Source organism: Nomia melanderi, chromosome 3 (genome assembly GCF_051020985.1).
Source record: "Nomia melanderi isolate GNS246 chromosome 3, iyNomMela1, whole genome shotgun sequence".
NCBI lineage: Eukaryota > Metazoa > Arthropoda > Insecta > Hymenoptera > Halictidae > Nomia > Nomia melanderi.
The window spans coordinates 12,480,670-12,500,725 of NC_135001.1; the positions used below are offsets into that span (position 1 = coordinate 12,480,670).

At 35.1% G+C, this 20,056-nt stretch overlaps 2 protein-coding genes across 6 annotated transcripts; one reads left to right on the forward strand and one right to left on the reverse strand.

Moving 5' to 3' along the window:
* The first annotated feature begins 149 nt into the window (after window positions 1–149).
* LOC116428064 (cilia- and flagella-associated protein 251) lies at window positions 150–8,664 on the forward strand. Its single transcript, XM_076365687.1, has 21 exons — window positions 150–236; window positions 660–806; window positions 876–979; window positions 1,274–1,428; window positions 1,501–1,616; window positions 1,785–1,905; window positions 2,239–2,362; window positions 2,459–2,619; window positions 2,789–3,073; window positions 3,313–3,484; window positions 3,653–3,864; window positions 4,358–4,509; window positions 4,735–4,937; window positions 5,178–5,307; window positions 5,576–5,665; window positions 5,727–5,858; window positions 5,928–6,019; window positions 6,595–6,829; window positions 7,206–7,488; window positions 7,578–7,726; window positions 8,587–8,664. Exons 1-21 carry the CDS (start codon window positions 150–152, stop codon window positions 8,662–8,664), a joined length of 3,228 nt encoding a protein of 1,075 aa, XP_076221802.1.
* MESR4 (misexpression suppressor of ras 4) lies at window positions 7,681–19,649 on the reverse strand. 5 transcript variants are annotated; one of them, XM_031979219.2, is made up of 2 exons: window positions 19,540–19,649; window positions 7,681–17,609 (listed from the first exon to the last, which is right to left on the reverse strand). In XM_031979219.2, the coding sequence occupies exon 2, from the start codon at window positions 17,577–17,579 to the stop codon at window positions 12,132–12,134; it is 5,448 nt and encodes a 1,815-aa protein (XP_031835079.1). In that variant the 5' UTR covers window positions 17,580–17,609; window positions 19,540–19,649; the 3' UTR covers window positions 7,681–12,131. The 5 variants fall into 5 exon arrangements, with proteins under 5 accessions (XP_031835079.1, XP_031835082.1, XP_031835080.1 ...); XM_031979222.2 differs by lacking the exon at window positions 19,540–19,649 and adding an exon at window positions 19,015–19,132; XM_031979220.2 differs by lacking the exon at window positions 19,540–19,649 and adding an exon at window positions 18,546–18,888.
* Window positions 19,650–20,056: the final 407 nt, after the last annotated feature.

Below are 20,056 nucleotides of genomic sequence, written 5' to 3' on the forward strand. Positions count from 1 at the left end.
GAGATTCCGTCTTTATCGTTCGAAAATAAAGCAGGTTCCTTTTATTGGGCGTATCAGAACGAATTGCTCGAGGAAAATGTTGAATAACGACGTTTGTTTCACTTCAAATAGTACAGATCCCGTTTCTTTCAAGACGTTTCCTGATAGAAATGACTTCGAATTCTACTTCGACATCGTCTTCCGAGGATGAGAAGTCTGCGGAGAAGAATCCTAAAAAGCTAGAGCTATGCCCTTTTGTTAGCGATTCAATAATTTTTTAAAGTAACTTTTCGATGGGTTAGATATATAATGAAAAGAAAAAATATTATTCTAATATATCTCTTATTATTATGTTGTTTCTTTACGGTTTATGGATATTATTTGGTGAAATTATTAATACTGAAAAGTATATTTATATTGAAAATAATTTTTGTGGCAATGTTTGCATTCAAATGATTAGGAAAGTATATAAAATTATTATAATTGTAAGATTTTTATTTTTCCATCGAAATGTTGTCGGAAGTTATTTCTTATAATATACTTTTAATTTATAGAAAATGGTGAGATGTGCTTAATAAATAATAATGTACCGAAAGATCAATATTTTAAGATTGAAACTTTTTTCATGTACTTTTAGTTTTGGCAAGTTTAATTAATTTCCTCTGTTCAAATGCAATCAGAAATTATTATGGTCGTTTGGAATGAACCCAGAAGTGCCTCTAATCAATTTGTCTACGATCAACCGGACTATGATCGCTTACGCTTGCTCCCATGCTGTAATACTTTACAACTACGAATCGAAAACGGCGATCACGCTTCAAGGCCACGTGCGTAATCGCTTGTTTACTTTTGCTGTAATCGTTTTCTATTTAATTAACAATTATCTAACTTAACAGCAACACGCGGTGGCAACTCTTTCGATTTCGAACGACGGAAAATGGTTGTTAACGGCAGATTTCGAAAGTGATCCTGTGGTCGTCGTTTGGGACACCGAGCGAGGGTAATAAAATGAAACTAATATAAAGAAAGTTATAGCAAGAGTAATAAATATAATTAGTGTAAATGTATCGAATTAACTAAACTATCTTAAAAATATTTTAAAAACATTTAATCCCTATCGCCTTGTAATACCAAATGGAAAAGAAAGAATTTTTTTTATGCATGTAGAATATTTTTTTTTGCCATATAAGACTAATTTTATTTAGCAATTTAATGATATACAATTATATTTTTTACAATACACATAATGTATAAATATTCTTGGTTCTTATTTTTTAATATACTTTCTTCATAGTTTACCGATTTGCACACTCTTCAATCCGCACGGAGCAAATGATCTTACAGCCGCAAGAATTAGTCCGAATGCGAAGTACATAGTGACTGTTGGCAATGAAAAATATCAAAAGGTGCAATTTTGGATGTGGACTTACGGGAAAGACGAGCCAGACGGTTAATTTATTGAATGAATTGCAACATTTAACAATGATATGCATCAGATGATTCTGAAAAAATGATTTATAGCGTCTGTGGAGCTGACTAAAATCTTTGGGGACAGAATAAAGGAAATATGTTTCAATGAAGACATAATCGAGGAATTTGTTTTGACTGGCGATAACAATATCGTATTTCTTTCTTGGGTTTGTATGAATAACAAAAATGATTATTTTGAAAATATCAAATGTCGGAATATAAATGTTATTAATTTGCTATAGTAAACGTATATTGAAAAGACAAAATGTAGGGAAATTTCAACATTTGGTATTTAATTCAAAACATTTAAATAATTTGTGTAATTTATTTCATAGGATGGGTCCAAGTTGAGATATTATTGCCCAAAGATTGCTGGAAACGTACGACGTTACGGGATCTTGAATTGTTCTTGTCACGTGCCGAATGTGCAACGCACGTTAACTGCGACATCAAACGGTATTTCCAATTCTCCGTTTTCTCTGGAAAATAGAAAAGTTCAATATTAAATAATATTTATAATATATTTTATAAGAAGATTGATCTTATAAGAATATTTAATCAGTAGAATTATTGGAAACTCGCATAATAAGAAAAAATGAAAATATTCTACGTTAAATGTATGTTCTTGTATAATTTAAAAAAAAAATTATACACATTTCAAGTCAATAATTTACTGTCGTATTACTCTATATTAGAAAGAATCAGTTATATTTTAGATAAATTTGATAAAACATTATACTATTCACATTCATTTGCAGAATCTTATTTGTTATATGTTACTATATGCAGGATACGTTCTGGTTTGGTGTGCAATTCCTGAAAAGGAACGTGGTAAAAAGAAGGAAAAAATGAAACACATTAAGTCCATGCGATTGCAAAAATGTTGCATTAATGTTATACTGCATCATAATGCGTAATGTTTCATTATTATATGTTTGTATATACAAAATTTCTAGAAGAAGGTAATTACCAATTAACCTAACTATTATATCTCAATATTTGATTTTAGAATGATAGTAGTGGGAACTATGGAAGGTCGAATTAACTTTTATGACCTTGAACTAAGACTGCTCTATTGGATACACAATTGTGGCCTAAATTTTATACGATCGATTAGTTTTAAACTTCCATCCGTCCTATTGGGTCCTGAAGCTACTACCAAAGTATCTGGTAAGAAGTTTATTATCTGTTAACAATTATCCACAAAAATTGGTTGAAAATTCAAGAAAAGTGATTCACGATCTTCTAAAAAGGATATTCATAGTTTTTAAAATTAAACAGAGTAAAAATGTACTTTACATAGAATCATATACAACAAAAAATGTGTTGCCTGTTGTAGAGTTCAATGATACTGATGATTTTGAGTTCGAAGAAGAAGAAGAAGAAAAAGAAGAACTACAACAAATGCAGAGTAAATTATGCCAGGAAAAGATTGAATATATGAAAGTGATGGAAATTGAGCCAATATCATATGAAGACGATGCATCATCTACGATGACTATAAACTTAGAATACATGTACAGAGATCATGACAATAAACAAGAACCGTTTATTCAACCTCCTCATGTCGCACGGGATGCTACCTTTGAAAACGCGCCATTTTATGTCGACTCCTTTTTTGTCAGTAAGAACATCAAAATTATTTCTTTAATTTAGATAATAATGTGCTAAATATTAAATGCAACCACTTCTTTGCAAATGTATTAGTAGATAGTATTTAAATGTGACTTTATTATTAATATTCAGTTAATAGTAAAAAAAAACAGATAGAAATTAGTAAATAATATTTACGCACGATTGTACTATTAATATTTAATAAAATAATATTATTTAATATCTAGTAAATTATGATATCTTATGAAGGTTCTGCTACCGGAGTAATCGCGTTGATAGACATACCGACGCTCAAGTGCCAATTTTTCTCGCGTGACGCAGGTTTACCTATTACCAGTTTAGATGCACATCCCCGAAGGTACTTAACATTTTTTCTAAACAACAGATACACGTGTTTCGCACATTCCAATATAATATTATAATCAATACCATACGTATTAATACTTACGTTTTCTATGGAAACATGTACTACTTTGATTCGTATTTATTGAAAATAATTAAAATTTAATTGAAGAAATATTTATTATAAATTGATATCAGAATTATCTATTCATAAGTATATTGGTAACATTAGATTTCTCATTTAAAGCGATTATATAGTCACGGGAAACGCGCAGGGTTTCTTGTGCTTGTACGAGTACAGCAAACGGAAACTTATTTTATGTAGAAAAGTCCCTCCGGTACCAGATATCAATATGATCCTCGAGAAACAAGTAAAAACTGGTAGTATAACGTATGTCACAAGCCCGCAAGGCAGCACTAGATTGTCGGGTATTTCCGTGCTAAAATATTCACCGTTAGGTAAACATCTCATTAATTAGCAATCTTTAAAACTATACGCAAATACCCATTCTTATAAGCAATTTCGAAGAAATTGAAATTAAATAAAATTCTGTTCCTCCCATGAATAGTTTAAATAAATTAAAAATAAAACGAAACGTTATTTCAGTCTCCCAAGTTTTCCATTCTATAATTTTACTAATCTATTTATTATAATAAAAATAATTTTTAATCGATTGGTTGTAGTATATATAATGTTTGATGGATTAATTATAATATAAAAGAGGATCCAGCGATCATTGTCGCTACATGAGAATATAACTATAAATAAAGATTTCATTGCCTTGGCCAATTAATCTGAATACATTGAAATTAAAAACTGATTTGAAGGTCTAGATTCATGTAATTTTATTTTATTCGCATGATTATTACTTTAAAATATGAAATTGCTGGATTTCTCCCAGTATCTGTAAAATATTATATAATTTATTATTCAAATTTCAATTACGCATAGGGGATCAACTTATCTGTGGTCTTGATAATGGAATACTTTGGATATTGCATCCTATAACTTTGGAACGCCTTCACAATATTCCGTACAAACATTCCACGGAGTCTATAATTAAATTAACATTCACAGAGTGTGCGGAATACATGGCGTATTCGGTAAATATTAATACAATCTTAATTGTCTTAATTAATGAGTTAAATTATTAAAATTCCTCGATACTGTTTCGCAATCATTATATTATCAATATATCGTAATATTTAATATTTAATTTAATAATATTTATTGTATTATTTAACATTACAAGAATATTCTTAGAATTACTACTCATTTCATTAATGAAGTTTTAATCACATAAAATAATGTAAGTCTAATATTTTCAGGATAATAATTTGGTAGTAGCGGTATTTAAAAAAAATCATGACCTATTCTTGAATCATCCATGGGATTTCCTTGGAAAGTATCGTACACACTTGGCAACGATAACAGACATATTGTTTGGTTCAGCTACCTCTATCAGTATTACACCTCGATTATTCTCCTTAGGGGAAGATAAGAAATTGGTTGAATACGATCTTAAAAATAGGTATCTTCAAAGTCTTCAAAATTGTATTATAACCGTAATCTTACTTAAAATGTCAATAATTTGTATTATATTAACAATTTAAATGAAACGAGTCTACCCAGCTTTCAAAATAGTGGAAGAAAGGCAGTAAAAATGTTAGCTTCCATCAATAATTACAAAAATCAAAGAAAAATTGTTTCTTTCGCTATCTTTTAAATTAAAATTTTCATTTAAATTCAAACATTGAATTCTATTGTACAGTGGTCCCTATCCTGAACCTGGTCTTATGATAAGCGAAGTCCATCAGATCGAGTGTTCTGCGATTCCTCTTTGTCTGGCCTGGTACCCTGAATTTGGTATCGAAAGATTTCTCATGATCTCTAACTCAGAGGTAACAATTTCAAACGTATTCAAACAAACAATTCTACGATAAGTATTATTCTGCACTGCTGCAAAAAAGATTAAAACACTTTCCGCAATTCAAATTTTTGTTGCGTTATATTGTGTTTTTATTGCAATGAAATGCAGTACAATTTCTTCATAAAAAGGAAATATAAGAAAAATTGTTCCATATGTTTGTTTATTGTGTATATGTACCTCTAAATTACATTTTGCACGTGATTAATTGAATTACTTTCATATTATAATTATTTTGCAAGTATAAATACCGATTGCTGAACGATGTTACTAAAATGATTCGAGGAACATTTCTGGGCCCAATTTTCGGTGCACCAGTCCAACATTTCGAGGTATATAAATATACACAAAAATTAATAGTACAGGTGAATAAAGCTGTTAAGTACTTTGCAGGTATTACACAGTAAAGTATTTAAAAGAAATAGATACGTAGTATTTGCAACTGAGAAGGAATTCGGCCTTCAAATACTTCCTTTCGATGGCAATCCTTACAAGACCTTAGGAATGATAGGACACCCTCGAAAAGTATTGAAAATCAATTGCTGAACACGCACTTCAATTATTCACAATTTTTATAAATCCTTTTTTTAACAGATTACTAAAATTTGCGTTAATTGCAATGGTAACATCTTGTTTACATCTGGTTATAAAGATCCCTGTGTCTTGATGTGGAAAATCGAATGCAGGTAATACTCGAGCATTACACATTTAAATCTGTATATTATCTAACATTTGTTTTTTAATCATTTACTCTATTTTCACAATAAATAGAAATTGAAAGTTCAGTTTATCCTGTAAGTATTCGATTTCAAAAATGAAACATTTAATTTCTCATAGTTCTCATTTGAAAGTAGCGCTCAATAGAAATGTAATCATTTATATGATTACTGGTTGTAGCATTATTCAATTTTGATCGTTTACACAATGAAATTTGAATATCCATTCTTTCGTCAATACTGTTTTCTTTTCCGTGTTAGCATTAAACATACCGTGACCGATTTATAAATTTAATTAAAAATTTTGCATTTTCTTTCGTCCATTTAACTTTATATCAATTCTTATATTGTCAGATTAATCAGCTTTTAAATTTTTATTTTTCCTTTTGTATTCGTTTCCACTAAAAAAATTGATTGTTTATCTTATTTATCTTAAATTTTATAACTAGTTATTCGACCGGTTACAGTTGAAATAAGTGTATATAATGCGCCGGTACGGTTAGAGTGCTAATTATCTACTTTAGTTTCTTGCTGACTGATTTTAGATCTGTTGACGTATTAGAACATTTAGGAGGCCAGGGCCTGTCCCCATATTATTGTCTCCTCGATGGAGGAAGAAAAGGTTGGTTCATTCGTGAAATCAAAGATTTCTTCTACTACGCTCAAATTTTGCAACAAGGCGAAAACACAGTGCAGACCAGAATAGTGTCTGAAAAAATGGCCACCAAGCAAATACCAAATCTCATGCGTGCCATCGGATTTTATCCCACTAACGAAGACGTAACGATTTTTTCAATTACAAAATTCTTTTTTTAATTTCTTACTCGTTAAGAATATATTATAAGTACTAATAAAAATAGAACGTTATTTTTAGTAAAATCTATTTACAAGCAAAATTACAAATAGTAAAGTCAACAAATTTCGTTTATTATTCGGAAAGATTAAATGATTATTTTAAACGTTATTGGAACATTTAATGAAACAAAATTAAATATTTTCTCTCAGCAAATATTACAAAACTGTGTCTACTGCAATTGATTGGTTATTTGATTTTTATAACCTCAGTTTAAACTATATTGTCAGTTTCTTGTAATTATAATACATAGATAATATTTCGATTATTTTAATCGAATATCATTGGTCTTTAAAATTTCAGATAGAAATTCTTATGAATGAGATCTCTTATAGAAACTACGCAGAGACTGGGGAAATGATCGAAGAAATAACATTCGAAGAGTTTGTTAAATTTTATATAAACCATCGACCAGCTTTTGGTATTTCTTTACGCCAGCTGAAGGAAGCTTTCCAGGACTTCGTGAATCCCAGCAGAATTCCGTTTCTACAAACAGAAAATCCGGTATTGACGCGCAATCAGTTTCAAAATGTTCTGTTTGGAAAAGGTCCTGTCGAGGAGCCACAACCGAGGAGCAAGGACTTCGGTTAATTTTCATTTCCATTGGAAGACATTCGATTTTCGCAATGAATTCAACGCAAATAATAATTGTAATTATGTAACATTTATTTTCAGGGGAACCATTAATTCAACAAGAGGCGTATACGTACCTGAAACTGCTAATCGGCTGTGTTAACGATGCAAATGATATGCATGGTCAGAATAAAGAGAAACGATCTGCATCGCAGAAATTAACATTTTTACCAGAGGTATACAGAATTAATTAACTCGACACTTCGTATAAATACATATTCCAACACTAAATTAAAAATACATAAGAGCACCATTATTTAGTAATTTATAAACATATATAGAAATTTCTTTATTCTACGTGAAACTTAAAAGAAAAGATACTATGAAAACTTATTACTTGTAACATAAATGTTACTTTTCATTTCTTAAACCTTTTCCTATTTCCTATTTTATGTATAGTTCGTTTAAATTTAAAAATCGTTTAGCACATTCGTACAACCTTTCAAAAAGAAAACAGAAAAATAAAAATTTCCTTAAGAATAATATCACTCGTTAAAATAATTGTACATTGTTTTATTGAAATAAACCGATAGGATCGTAACTCATTCCAATGAAAATAACGTGAACACGCGAAGTCGGTAATTTACAAAATTTCTACAAACAGGAATACTTAAAAAGAAAGAAAACAATATCAAATAAAAAAGTTCTTAACTGTTCAGTAAATTACGTTCATATATTTAACCAAGATCTGATGTTCTCTTCGTTCTTATTCCCACGTAACATTTCAACGGAAAAATCTCGTCGACAACCAACAATTCGTTAAAAACATAATAATTTAAAAGACAATAAAAAATGGTCAGTTACTTGAAAAGAATAGTTATCGGGCTGCGAATCGTACGCATTTGAAACAATACAATGAAACGGACATCCTAACAGAAAATTCAATTCGAATTCCATCGAGCCTCTGCAATGTGTTCGCAGTCCGATAACGATACACATCGAACGAACAATTAAAATATCCCACGAGCAACGTGTAATAAAAGAAAAAACAAAAATGAAAGGGAGACACTTAGGCTCGCCGAAAGTAATGTATTATTATTTTATGATACAGAGGATATCTTACAAAGATTTTATCACGGACATCATGGGTATTGAATTGCCGGAGGAAACGAGGGCTGACGATGAGTAATTAATCGTGTGTCGTTACTTTGCATTGCTGGCATGTTAACGTCAATTACAATTACCACTATTATTACCAATATTTATTATCATTACCATGTACTGCAAATTCTATTAAACACGTACGAACACTAACGTATTTAGCCGTCTTTTCTGCCTCGTGCGTCATAATAAAAAAAAAAAGAAGAAAAAGAGGAAATGGAGAGAAAAAGGAAAGACAACAACAAGAACATGGAATACTCCAGCGACGAACAGACGACGCGCAATCAAATTTAATCAGGCCCGTGCCGCACGAATCAGTCGAATCACCAGATTTTGTTCCGGATACAAAAGGATATAACAGTGTTCGCATTTTATTTTCTCTATTTTGTTTATTCCATCGCGTCAAACAACGATGCGTGTTTTTTCATTTCGTTTCATCCGTCTCGGCCGATCACAAACTACGAAATAGTCGAATAAATTACGAAGTCGAACGAATTACGAATGTCGAAATACAATTGGAAAATCGAACGAAGAAAGAAAAACAGAAGAAGAAACGGTAAAACGTTTGCCTCAGAATGTACGTGTTCGCTTCGCCGTTTACCGCACGCCAGAGATTGTACATCGATCGGGAAGAATCGTATGCCGGTTACGTCGAAATTTCGTCCGCAATGGATGCCATCATGGTTTCATTGAATTTCAACGAACTACGCGCCGAGCGCCAATAGGCCTGGGATAAACCGGTATCGATGAATTCAGAGCCGTTTGCCGAGAGCTAGTAATGTGCCTAGACTAGAAAATAATAAAAGATCCGTTCGTCAACTCGTCGGTTACACTAAAAAAGGAGAACAAGTCGAAGAAGAAGAAGAAGAAGAAGAACAACAACAAGAACAAGAAGAAGAAAAAGCACGGACAAATGAACTACAGCGATAGGGTATCGCCTTTCGCGACATAATACTAAAAAGGAAGTCAAACGGGAATAGAAAGTTTCAGGGGAGGAATCGTAACCGTAACGTGCGCGATTGTAAAATTTGTCGCCGTCCCGGGCGGTTCGAGGGAACGATAATTCCGTGGTACGCTTAAAATTTCAATCGCTTTACCCCTTTGAGAACGAATCTCACTGCGTCAGGGTTTCCTACCCAAAATAGGAAATTGAAAACAAATAATCTCGTTATTTAAATAACCCTTCGCACGTACGATTAATTTCAAATAATAAAATTCTTTTCCTACTTATCCGAATAAAGGAAATCAACGAAAGAAAGTGAAGTATACAAATCCATAAATATTTACAACGTTTTAGTGTCAAAAGGAAATTTTAGGTTTTCGAAAGATTCTGTATAATTGAGCTATCAAGATACTGAAGGTAAGTTCCGTCGAAAAATGTTCGGCGTGCGAAGAGATAACAAAAGATTAGTACATAATTTCCGCTTTTTCACTGGAACAGTACTAAGTCGAAAGTTTAACAATACAGTTTCTCGCGACGGAGTCTTCGAATATTTGGAATTTCAGCAAATCTTCGTTCGCAAGGGGGGTTAAAGCTCGTAAAAAGAAGTCGTAGCCGCCTCGCGTGGTACATTAAAACGGAACAATTTTAAAAAGTACTATTTCATGAATCACTCGAGGTAATGCGATCATCCAACGGGGCACAGACACCGCCAGCAGTGCCGCCGATAGTCGTCGTCGTTTCAGCCGCGACATCGCGAATTCGAATTCGAATTAAAACGAAAAATAGAAGGAAAAAGAAAAGAAAAGAAAGAACAGCCCTCCCCTCGCAACGCTAGATTTTGCGAAGTGTTTTCGTTTTCTATTACCATAGCCTAGGGTTTCCTTTCTTCTAGAGAACGCTACCACCGCCTAATTATTTCGGCTAGACTAATCGATTTATACAACGGCGCGTACGTTTTTTCGTTTTCATTTTTTGTTTCTCTCTCTCTCTCTCTCTCTCTCTCTCTCTCTCTCTCTCTCTCTCTCTCTCTCGCGCTCTTTCGCTCTTTCGCTCTTTCGCTTTCTCGCTCTCTCTTTCTCTCTTTCACGTCGTTTTTAAAAGAAGTACAAACAAATGTACACAAAAAACCTTACTTCACTGTGTACTTGTGTATTGTGGATACGTGTATGTGTCAGTGTTTGTTATTCTCTCTCTCTTTTTCTCTCGCTCTTTCGTTCTCTCTCTCTCTTTCTCTCCCTCTCTCTTGCTCACTCGCTCACTCTTTCGCGCACGCTCTCTCTCTCTCTCTCTTTCTCTCTTTTAACACTAATGGCGTATGTACAAGTTATATACAAACATTTCTTTGTTATACCGTTATATCAGCTTAAGAAAAATATCAACGTGGAACAGTGTACGATTCGTTTGTTTTACGAAGATAAAAGAAGGAGAACGTTTCTTGAGAGTCCAATGGCGACGTCTCAATTTCCTCTCGTTTCGACCGGCCTCGCCCTGACTGGTTTGCGCTCGAGAATATCAATTAAATAGAGTGTTACTCGAAGCACGGGAATCGTATGAAAACGTTGAAGCGACGCGTGTCTTTAAAGTCTTTAACGATTCTTTAGGAAAAGAAGTATTTCTTAAGAGCCTCGAAATAACGAATTTTCTTTTAAGATTATGCATGCATAAAGTCAGAATAGAATTACAAGTCTCTCATGCTTATTAATGTTAAAGCAAAATTCGTTTAGTTCATGAAAACGTTTATTATGACAATATATTTCGTCGGGTGTTCAATATGTTTAAAAGATCTGAACTTTAAACAGTATTCAAAACGACTTATTTTTATTACGCGTTCGACGTATATTTGAGTAATTATATTTTCTCGACGCTCGAACGCGTCGCCAGATGTTCGTTTCATTTCCTTATCTTGCAAAAGTCTGAAAATTTGGAAAAATTTAGAAACATTATATTCAACTCTGAAAGGCTAAAGCTGTTATCGTCTATCTTCCTCGATCTTTATCCACGCATACGAAAAAAGAATATAAAAAGCATAGAAAAGAGTAACAACTGTGAAAACTTTCGATTAGCATTTACTTAATAGTACTCGCGACACTCTCAAACATTCTGAAATCAATGTTCGTTCCGCAATCGCAAGGTTGAACCGAAATTTCCAAATCTATTCTAAAGACTAGATTATACTTTCTCTAAAATACAACCTCACAACAAATGTATCCAAACCTAAGACGATTTTTATATTCTTTTTTCAGTTCATCCACATTCGACTCTTTCCGTAATACTGTCAATGCTGTATTATATACAAATGTTAGCGAGCCTAGACTCTCAAGAACACCGATTTTACTTCCACGCGAACGTGCGTGATTCAAGTTAATTCACAGCGCCACACGAATTTTCAAAACTATCAAACGCTTTCCCACCGGAAGAATGCTCTGAGCAACCAAACATAGACCGGACGGGTCGTCCAAGGGCCTGGCAAGGCTGGGGAGAGAAAATTGACCGGTCGTCGTCAGGGGTACGCCTAGAAAGCAATTTCAACACGCGGACACCATCCGCTGCTATCAGTCGAAGTAGTCCTCGCTGTTCTGCACAATACCGTGTTTCTTTCTACAGTCCGGGCAGTACCACTTGCCCTTCGGTGGTACCATGATGCCGACACACTCGAAGTGAAACCATTCGATGCGACAGTCTTCGCCGTCACAGGCGATCATCTCCGAGACCTCGTCGTACGGGCACTGACAGTAACAGTAGAGATTCACCGGCCGCTCGGTTATCGGCGCGTTGCTCTCCGGCAGGCGCGCCTGTATTTGCTGGCTAGCCTCGACCTCCGTGTCGCTGGAATCGCTGCTGCTATCGGCCGGCTCCTCAGACTCGGTCGCCGAAGCCGTGGCGATCCTCAGGCTTTCCTGCTGGCTCTCGATCGGCCTGTACGCTACCGTCTTGCCGCCGTAGGACAGTCTCGCCGGCAACGGCTTCATGCTGCTCGGCACCGCCGCGAACGCCGGTGTCTCCATCTTCCTCCACTTCATCGTCGGCTGCTTCTCCACCTCCTCGTCACTGGAATCCCCGTAAAACCGTTTCGGCACCCGTTTCCGCTTCGACGAACGCTTGTTCTCCGTCTCGGAACCACTGCCGCTGATAGCTTGTCCAGTCCTCCCTATCGTTTGGGGCTCCATGACCGCATTCATCGAGTGCATATCATTCGCGGACATGCCCGGCACCGTCGCCGCGGCCATGCCTTGCTGCATCATGCCCGGTGACGAGGCCGAGAAGCCCGGATTCTTTTGGTAAAACGCTTTAGGAATGTTTAATTTGATGGACTCCATGGCCGGCACTGCAGTGTTCCGCTGCTTCGCCCTCTCGCCCTTTTTCCGCTTCTTCGTCTTTACTTTCCTCTTCTGCTGCTGCAACTGCTGCTGGTCCTCCGTGGTCCCGGGAATTGGGTTCGGCGAGGGGATCGCGGTCTCCGCGTCTGTTAAACCGTTGTTCAGCGGCATGGCAGATTCCGTGGATGCCGGCGCGACCGCCGCTAAGAGCAGAAGCTGGTTCCGTTTCTCGGCGAGCAACTTGTTCGCGAGTTGCTGCGGATGCTCGTCGTAGAAATCCTCGTCTGTCTCTGTCTCGTCGGTTTCCAAGTCGGACTCCCTCAGCAAAAGCTGCGGCTGACAGACCGGGTCGGCTGAAATCGCTGCTTCTCCGTTCTCCATCTCCGCGAGTGCTCCCTTGTTGTCCACGTCGACGGCTGCGGACTCTGCATCCTGTGCAGCTTCCTTTTCCTTCTTCCGTTCCTTGCGACTCGACTGTTTCTTCGGAGAACCATCCGAAGTGGAACTGTCCGAGTCGGAACTACTGCTGGAACTGGAAGAACTACCCGACGAGGAACTACTACAGCTACAGTTCGTTCCACAAGAACAACTACTCGAGTCACTATCGCTAGATGAGTCGCTCGATGACGTGCTACCGCTCTGCTTCTTTTTCTTTGGACTTTTCACCTTCTTCCGGTTCGGATCGCTTTCACCAACACTTTGTATTCCGTTGCTACCCGATGGGCTCTGCTGCGCTTTGCCCGCGTAGTCTTGATCACCACTTAAGTTTACCTCTTCCTTTTCTTCCGCTTTAGGCTTCGATTCTCCATCTTTCTCTTTGTCAGACCATATTACACAGTAATCGTGGTCGGCTAGTATTATACTCTTCAAGTATTCCACATCGGTCTCCGGTTCCTGTTCTTTTATCGTGAAATCGCTGCCCGATTCCTTCATCTGCAAACTGGCCGTGTACGTTTTGAAGTTATCCCAAATGCCATCCATGATTTGCGCACCTTGTTCCTTCTCTTCATCGTTTTGTTCGACCTCCACTATGCTGTCCGAAGGTGGCACAGGTGAGGCAGATTTCGGATTCACAGGAGACGCTGCAGTTTCTTCGACTGTTTCAGTTTTTTCAGTTTCCTCGGTTTTCTCAGTTTTCTCAGTCTCTTTAGATTCTTTCGCCTCTGTCTTCTCTTCCTCGGAGTCTGTGTCGCTTTCAGAAGAAAGGTTCAGGGGCGGTAGATCGTATACATCGACGACTTTCTTCACAGGCTCTTTAGGCTCCTTCGTAGAATCAGTTGCGGTGGCAATACTGTCAATTGAAACGATGTTCTCCTTTTCATTTTTTTCGTCGTCAATTGCCAATTGCTGATTCATCGAATCTGTCAAGTTTGTGCTAGTAGGTGGCGGTTCTTTATGAGCATTTTCATGCTTAGTCAATAGTTTTCGAGAGATAAAGCGTTCAGAACATTCACTGCACGAGTATGGTTGATCTCCAGAATGTAACCTTTTGTGCACTTTTAGAGCAACAGCTCTGGAAAAACTGGATCCGCATTCCTCGCAAACGAAAGCAGTGGGTGGTATACAAAAATGATAAATATGTGGCCATTTCTTCTGTAAACATTTCTTACACAACACACTTTCTGTCCCGTGTTTCCAAAATAAATGTTTCGTAATATCAGGCTTATTTCTGTATGCGATACCACATCTATAACATAAATGGTGCAGCTTATGTTTCCAAACGTGATTTGAAAGACGTTGCTGATTCCCGGTAGATTCTAAACAGACATCACACGCATGATGCCTTTTTCGTAGATGCACCATGAGCCTGAATGCAGATGGTAGACTTCCCATTGGGCAAAGGCAACACCTGTACTTGACATTGATATTTGGAGAATATGTGCCAGGACATAAGTGACAAAGTAATTCACTATAACTATAGAAAGTAGATTTACACATTATACAAATTAAGATTGTCTTTTGATGCATTTTCCGATTATGCAAGTAAAGTTCCTTGTGTACGGCAGAATGAAATCTACAATGAAAACATTCGTATGTTCGTACATTTGGAACATTATAGGTACCAGTAGTGCTATTATAAGAATCTAGATTAAAGAAATGGAAGTCTAATTCATCGAGGGACTTTTTTACTCTATTGATAAACTGTTCTGCTTGGATTATAATAGCAGGATGCTGAGGTTGGAATTTATGTTCTGCGAGCATGTGTAATCCTAATTGTTTACCATTCACTGCTATATGGCGTGCATGATTGCAGTATACGCAAATGGGACTAGCTGCTTCTATGCAATGTTTCAATAAATCCTCTATCTCTATAGTGTCCAATATTCCATCGACGTTAAGATCGATAGAAGGAACATCCTCTCCAGCCAGAACAATTCCGTCACTTGGCTGTGCTTGAGATTGTACATTATTTATCTCGTTATGATTTTCATTGTTAATTTCCTCATCTACCTTGTGCTTCTCATTTGTGTCTACCTCAGCTGTTTCATCTATAATTTCGTTTGTTTGCCTTCCATTTTCTTCTATATCCGTATTCGAATTACTTTTAGTTTCTAACATATTTACTTCATCAGTTTCTTCTTCGGCTTCCTCAATCTCATCAGGATTAGAGTCCACTACAGCTAATTTGAAACTATCAGAATCACTGTCACCATCATTCACCTGATCACTGTTATTATTGTCCCTTTCTGTATCTAATGCGTTAGATGTTTTATCTTCCATTAATGGGCTTTCAGCATTATTATTTTCCTCCGATTCCTTACTAGTATCATGATTTTCTGTATCATCGTTATTAGATGCAACAGAAAATTGAGAATTTCTATTGGTACATATTTTTATAACTAAACTCCTATCGGAAGAAGGAACAGCATTGAAGGAAACTGAAGATTGAGATTCATTAGGTATATCAACATTTTCTGTAGTTTCACTTTTACAACTTTCTTCTTTAGTTTGTAACTCTGATGTATGTAATTCGTGTTGAGGACTAAACAATGAACGATTAATGGGACTATGAGCAGGACTTTCAGGAGTATGTGAACTAGATTCAGATCTTCTGTCCAATGCAGCCTCCACTGTTTCATCTTCGGTTACATTTTTTTCTATTTCTTGCTGTTCTATATCAATTTTCTGTTCATTTGTTCTACTATTACTTTCCACTGTATTCGCAATCTCTGTATCGTGTTTGACTACTTCATCAGAATCCGATTCTACCTTATCAGATCCATCATTTGAACTCGCATCTTCTTTCTCAAGTAAGAGTCTTGAATTTTGCACGTTATCTGTACAACGAGAAACTTCCATAATAGTTTCTATTACACTATCATATGGCTTATTATGGCTGATTGGTGAACTCATTTCAAAATCGTTTTCAGAAACTTCCTTTTCAGTTGTTTCTTCTTTTTCTTCATAAGAATCTTCAACGCATTTTGAGACTTCCATTATTGTCTCGGAAACTGTATCCTTAATTACATTGTGAACTTCGTTTTGAGAATTTTCACCGCTATTTATATCACTAAAAGGTGGACTTTCATTTAATTGCGACCCAGTTTTATTGTTTGTCTTCCTTACATGTGTATGTCCTTTTTGATGAACAATGACACCATCCTCTATGTGTTTAGACCTATTATTTTTTATTGATTTCCTTGAAACTAACTTATTTCCAGTATTCACAGGCCTATCAAGTATATGCGTTGATATTACACCTGTTTGTGTAGGAGGTGATACTGCAGAATTTACTTCTTTACTTGTATCAACAGCTAAACTGCATGTACTTGCATGTGAACCCGTTTGTCTGCACAAAGTACATATAGATGCAGTAACATCTTGTTTCGTTGCTGGTGAACAAAAGTGATTATAAAAATTATCTGTTTCTGAGAAAACTTTTTCACATGTGCAACAAACTAAATAACAAGATCCTTTAAAAGCACCATAAAAATCTTCGACTGACGTAAACGCCATTTCTGGAACACTATGATTTTTAGTTAAATGATATGACAGTCTCTCTGCCTGGCCAAACATTCCAAGACAAAATAGACATATATGACGTTTATGTATGTCTCTCATGTGTAAAAATAAATTCCAATTTTCAAAATATGTGCCACACGCTGCGCACAGATATACCTTCCTTGTAATTTTAAAGTTTGGAGAATGTGACGCTGTAGATGATTCTGATGTGCTGGGCATTGGTGTCATCGTGGAATTACAAGTGCACAAATTTTGTTTTAGTACAGAACACAAATTTGATGATGAATGACACTTTAAACACTTATTCTTTGATGAAGGTTGAAGACCTAAATATTGCGCATATTCTGTTATTTTGCCTCGCTTGATTTCTGCCTTTTTTTCTTTACTACTCTTTGACGATACATTAGAGTGCGATGTCTGTGTTTCTTGCACTACACTTTTTGATGTATTTGTTTGAGTTTCTTGAGCTTGTGCCAGGATACGCTTCTTAAAACCTTTAAACACAATTTTTGATCCTGTACTATTATTCTTGCCTGGCGATTCTTTTAATGCAATTGAATTATATCGTAATAATTGTTTCTTCTCTCCTTCTATTACTTCGCTATATGTGCTATCGATTGAAGACTTCAATGAATTTCCAAGAGATGTATCCTTAAATTGTTGTTCTCCCAAAATATTCCACATATCCACAACTTTACTTTCACCATCTTCATCTTCCATAATAGCACTGCTTCGTTACAGCGGTATTTCCTGTAACATATAATATAATTATTAATATATGTATACATATATACATATATATACATATATTAGATTACTAATCAAATGTATATTAAGTTAATCTTCATTATAGTCAATATTAAATAATATAAAACAAATGTTTATATAACTATTCAAGCTTAACATTAATCATTACCAAATACGATTAATGTTTATTGTTATAATTATATTCAACAAAATTATAGAATTAATAAAGCAATGATTTACATATTTAAAAATTTATACACGTTAATTGAAACTAAATTAAATTAATAGGAATATGAAACTGATTATAAATGATACATATACAAAGCCACCTGTTACACTCAATGTGTATTCACAAATGTATCAACGTAATGAAAACAAATACAAGTTTCAAATCACTTTTATATAAGACTCGAACTAATACACCATAATTTTCAAGAAATAAATACTTCGTTTCACCAGTAGAGGTAGCTCGAAGATTAGACCTAACATTGCACATTACATCAATATTAACTTATAGAAGATAGAACTTTAGTGTATACTCTATTAGATAACAAGCATTTAATATAATACCTCTGATAAGGGTATTACAAAACTGAGCACATGGTATGACATGCAAGAAGCCCTTCGCTGTGACCATCACTCCACAATGACTGAGCCCCAGAGTTCCCACCAAAACAGATTACTATGATGAAACTAATGTCAAAATAAGACGAACAAAAGTGCACATCAGGCCCGAACACCACGGTAACGAGTTTTAGCAAGAGAGTATTGCTATAAGCTTTTGTTGAACACAAGGATGATTCCAGTGTAACGAGGGTTGCGTACCTTCCGGTAAACTCCGGCTCGAACGAATTGCTTGAAATTACGTATAATCGTACGCGGTTTGTAAAAGATAAACGGAACAATCAGACGCTCTTGAAACGGTAAGAAGTGGAGCACCTTAAGTGGTTCGTCGCGATCCGCGCCGAAAAGGTTAGTAAAATGGCGTCATATCAATGAGTACGGCTCCGTCCGTACTTCCAACACATCCCCAGTGATGCCACCTTTCATCATGTTCCACCATAACCTACTGTAGAAGAGGTTAGACGAGAGCCATCAAGACAAATAGAATTCGCAATATTTTGAATTTTTGATAATCGATGAAAGGTTTTAAATCTATCTTGGAGATTGTTCGACTTGAGCGCGAGTGCGCTGTTGTCAGGTTCACGGCTGTCGTGCAAAAACTCGAAACACGAAGCGACGGCATCTCTCGTAGACGCACTCATGTACGCCCAATATAGTGCCTATGCTACCCCCACTCTAAATTTCAACCTGACCCAACCAGCCAGAGCGTCGAACTTTGGATAATATGTAAAAATATTTGTTTTTTCCTTGCGATTGTATATATAATATGCATAAAATTACTTGCCATTTTATCGGATTACCAACACCATTGAACTGTTCACGAGGAACTATTTTTATATAAAAATTATGTAATAAATGTTTTCTATTAGAGAATACAATTGTTCTGTTAAATTACACAGAATTAGCTTACATTAAACATATCATCTTTTATAAGAACGTTAATGCTACAACCTACAATTCTTTGATATAGCATAAAAATATAACGTGAAATAATTTGTTACTACTCATTTCTATGTTTTGTCAACCTCTATACAATTAGTTTAATTATTCATACTTAATTATATTAAGAGAAACCTCAATATTTATAATAATACATATTTACAAACTTTGTATTAAATAGGTTCATCCAGTGAAATTTGTTCTATATTCGAATTACTCTACTTAACTAATTTGTGTAAAATATTAATACGAATTTTTATTAGACTGCTAATTATACTACTGATAATAATAATAATATTAATAATAGAAAAAATGTATTAACATATATATGCTATTGTGAAAGAAATACTCATAAAATATAAATAATTACATTGGCCAAAATAAGTAGTTGTCCATCTTACTCCGATTACTTGCGGATTATTGGTCGAAATGAAAACTCCTTCTATATTATGACATTTAATAGTTGGTTTGCAGCGCCAACCTTGTGCGCGGTGTTGCGGGTAATTAATCTGTTTCTTTAGCGCGCATTTATAGCGTTCGCTCCCTAACCTTATTAATTTTTATAGCAAATATTTTTAAACAAATATTCATTTTAATAAAGTAAATAAAATAGAACTTGTATTTTACTTTACAGAATTTCATCATATTTCGTGTCTACTTTATTGTGCTTACATGTCGTTGAGAGATACATTTATTAATATTTATTTTGCACATGTTGTGTATATTTGTATGCTTATATATAAGCATACAATAAAGTAATATATATATATATATACATATATATTTCAAGTTGAAAAAATTAATATACGTATTTAAAAAACATCGTAATTTTCTAAACTATAATTGCTATCCGTAATAATCTATTTGTGTGACAATACATTCTTTTA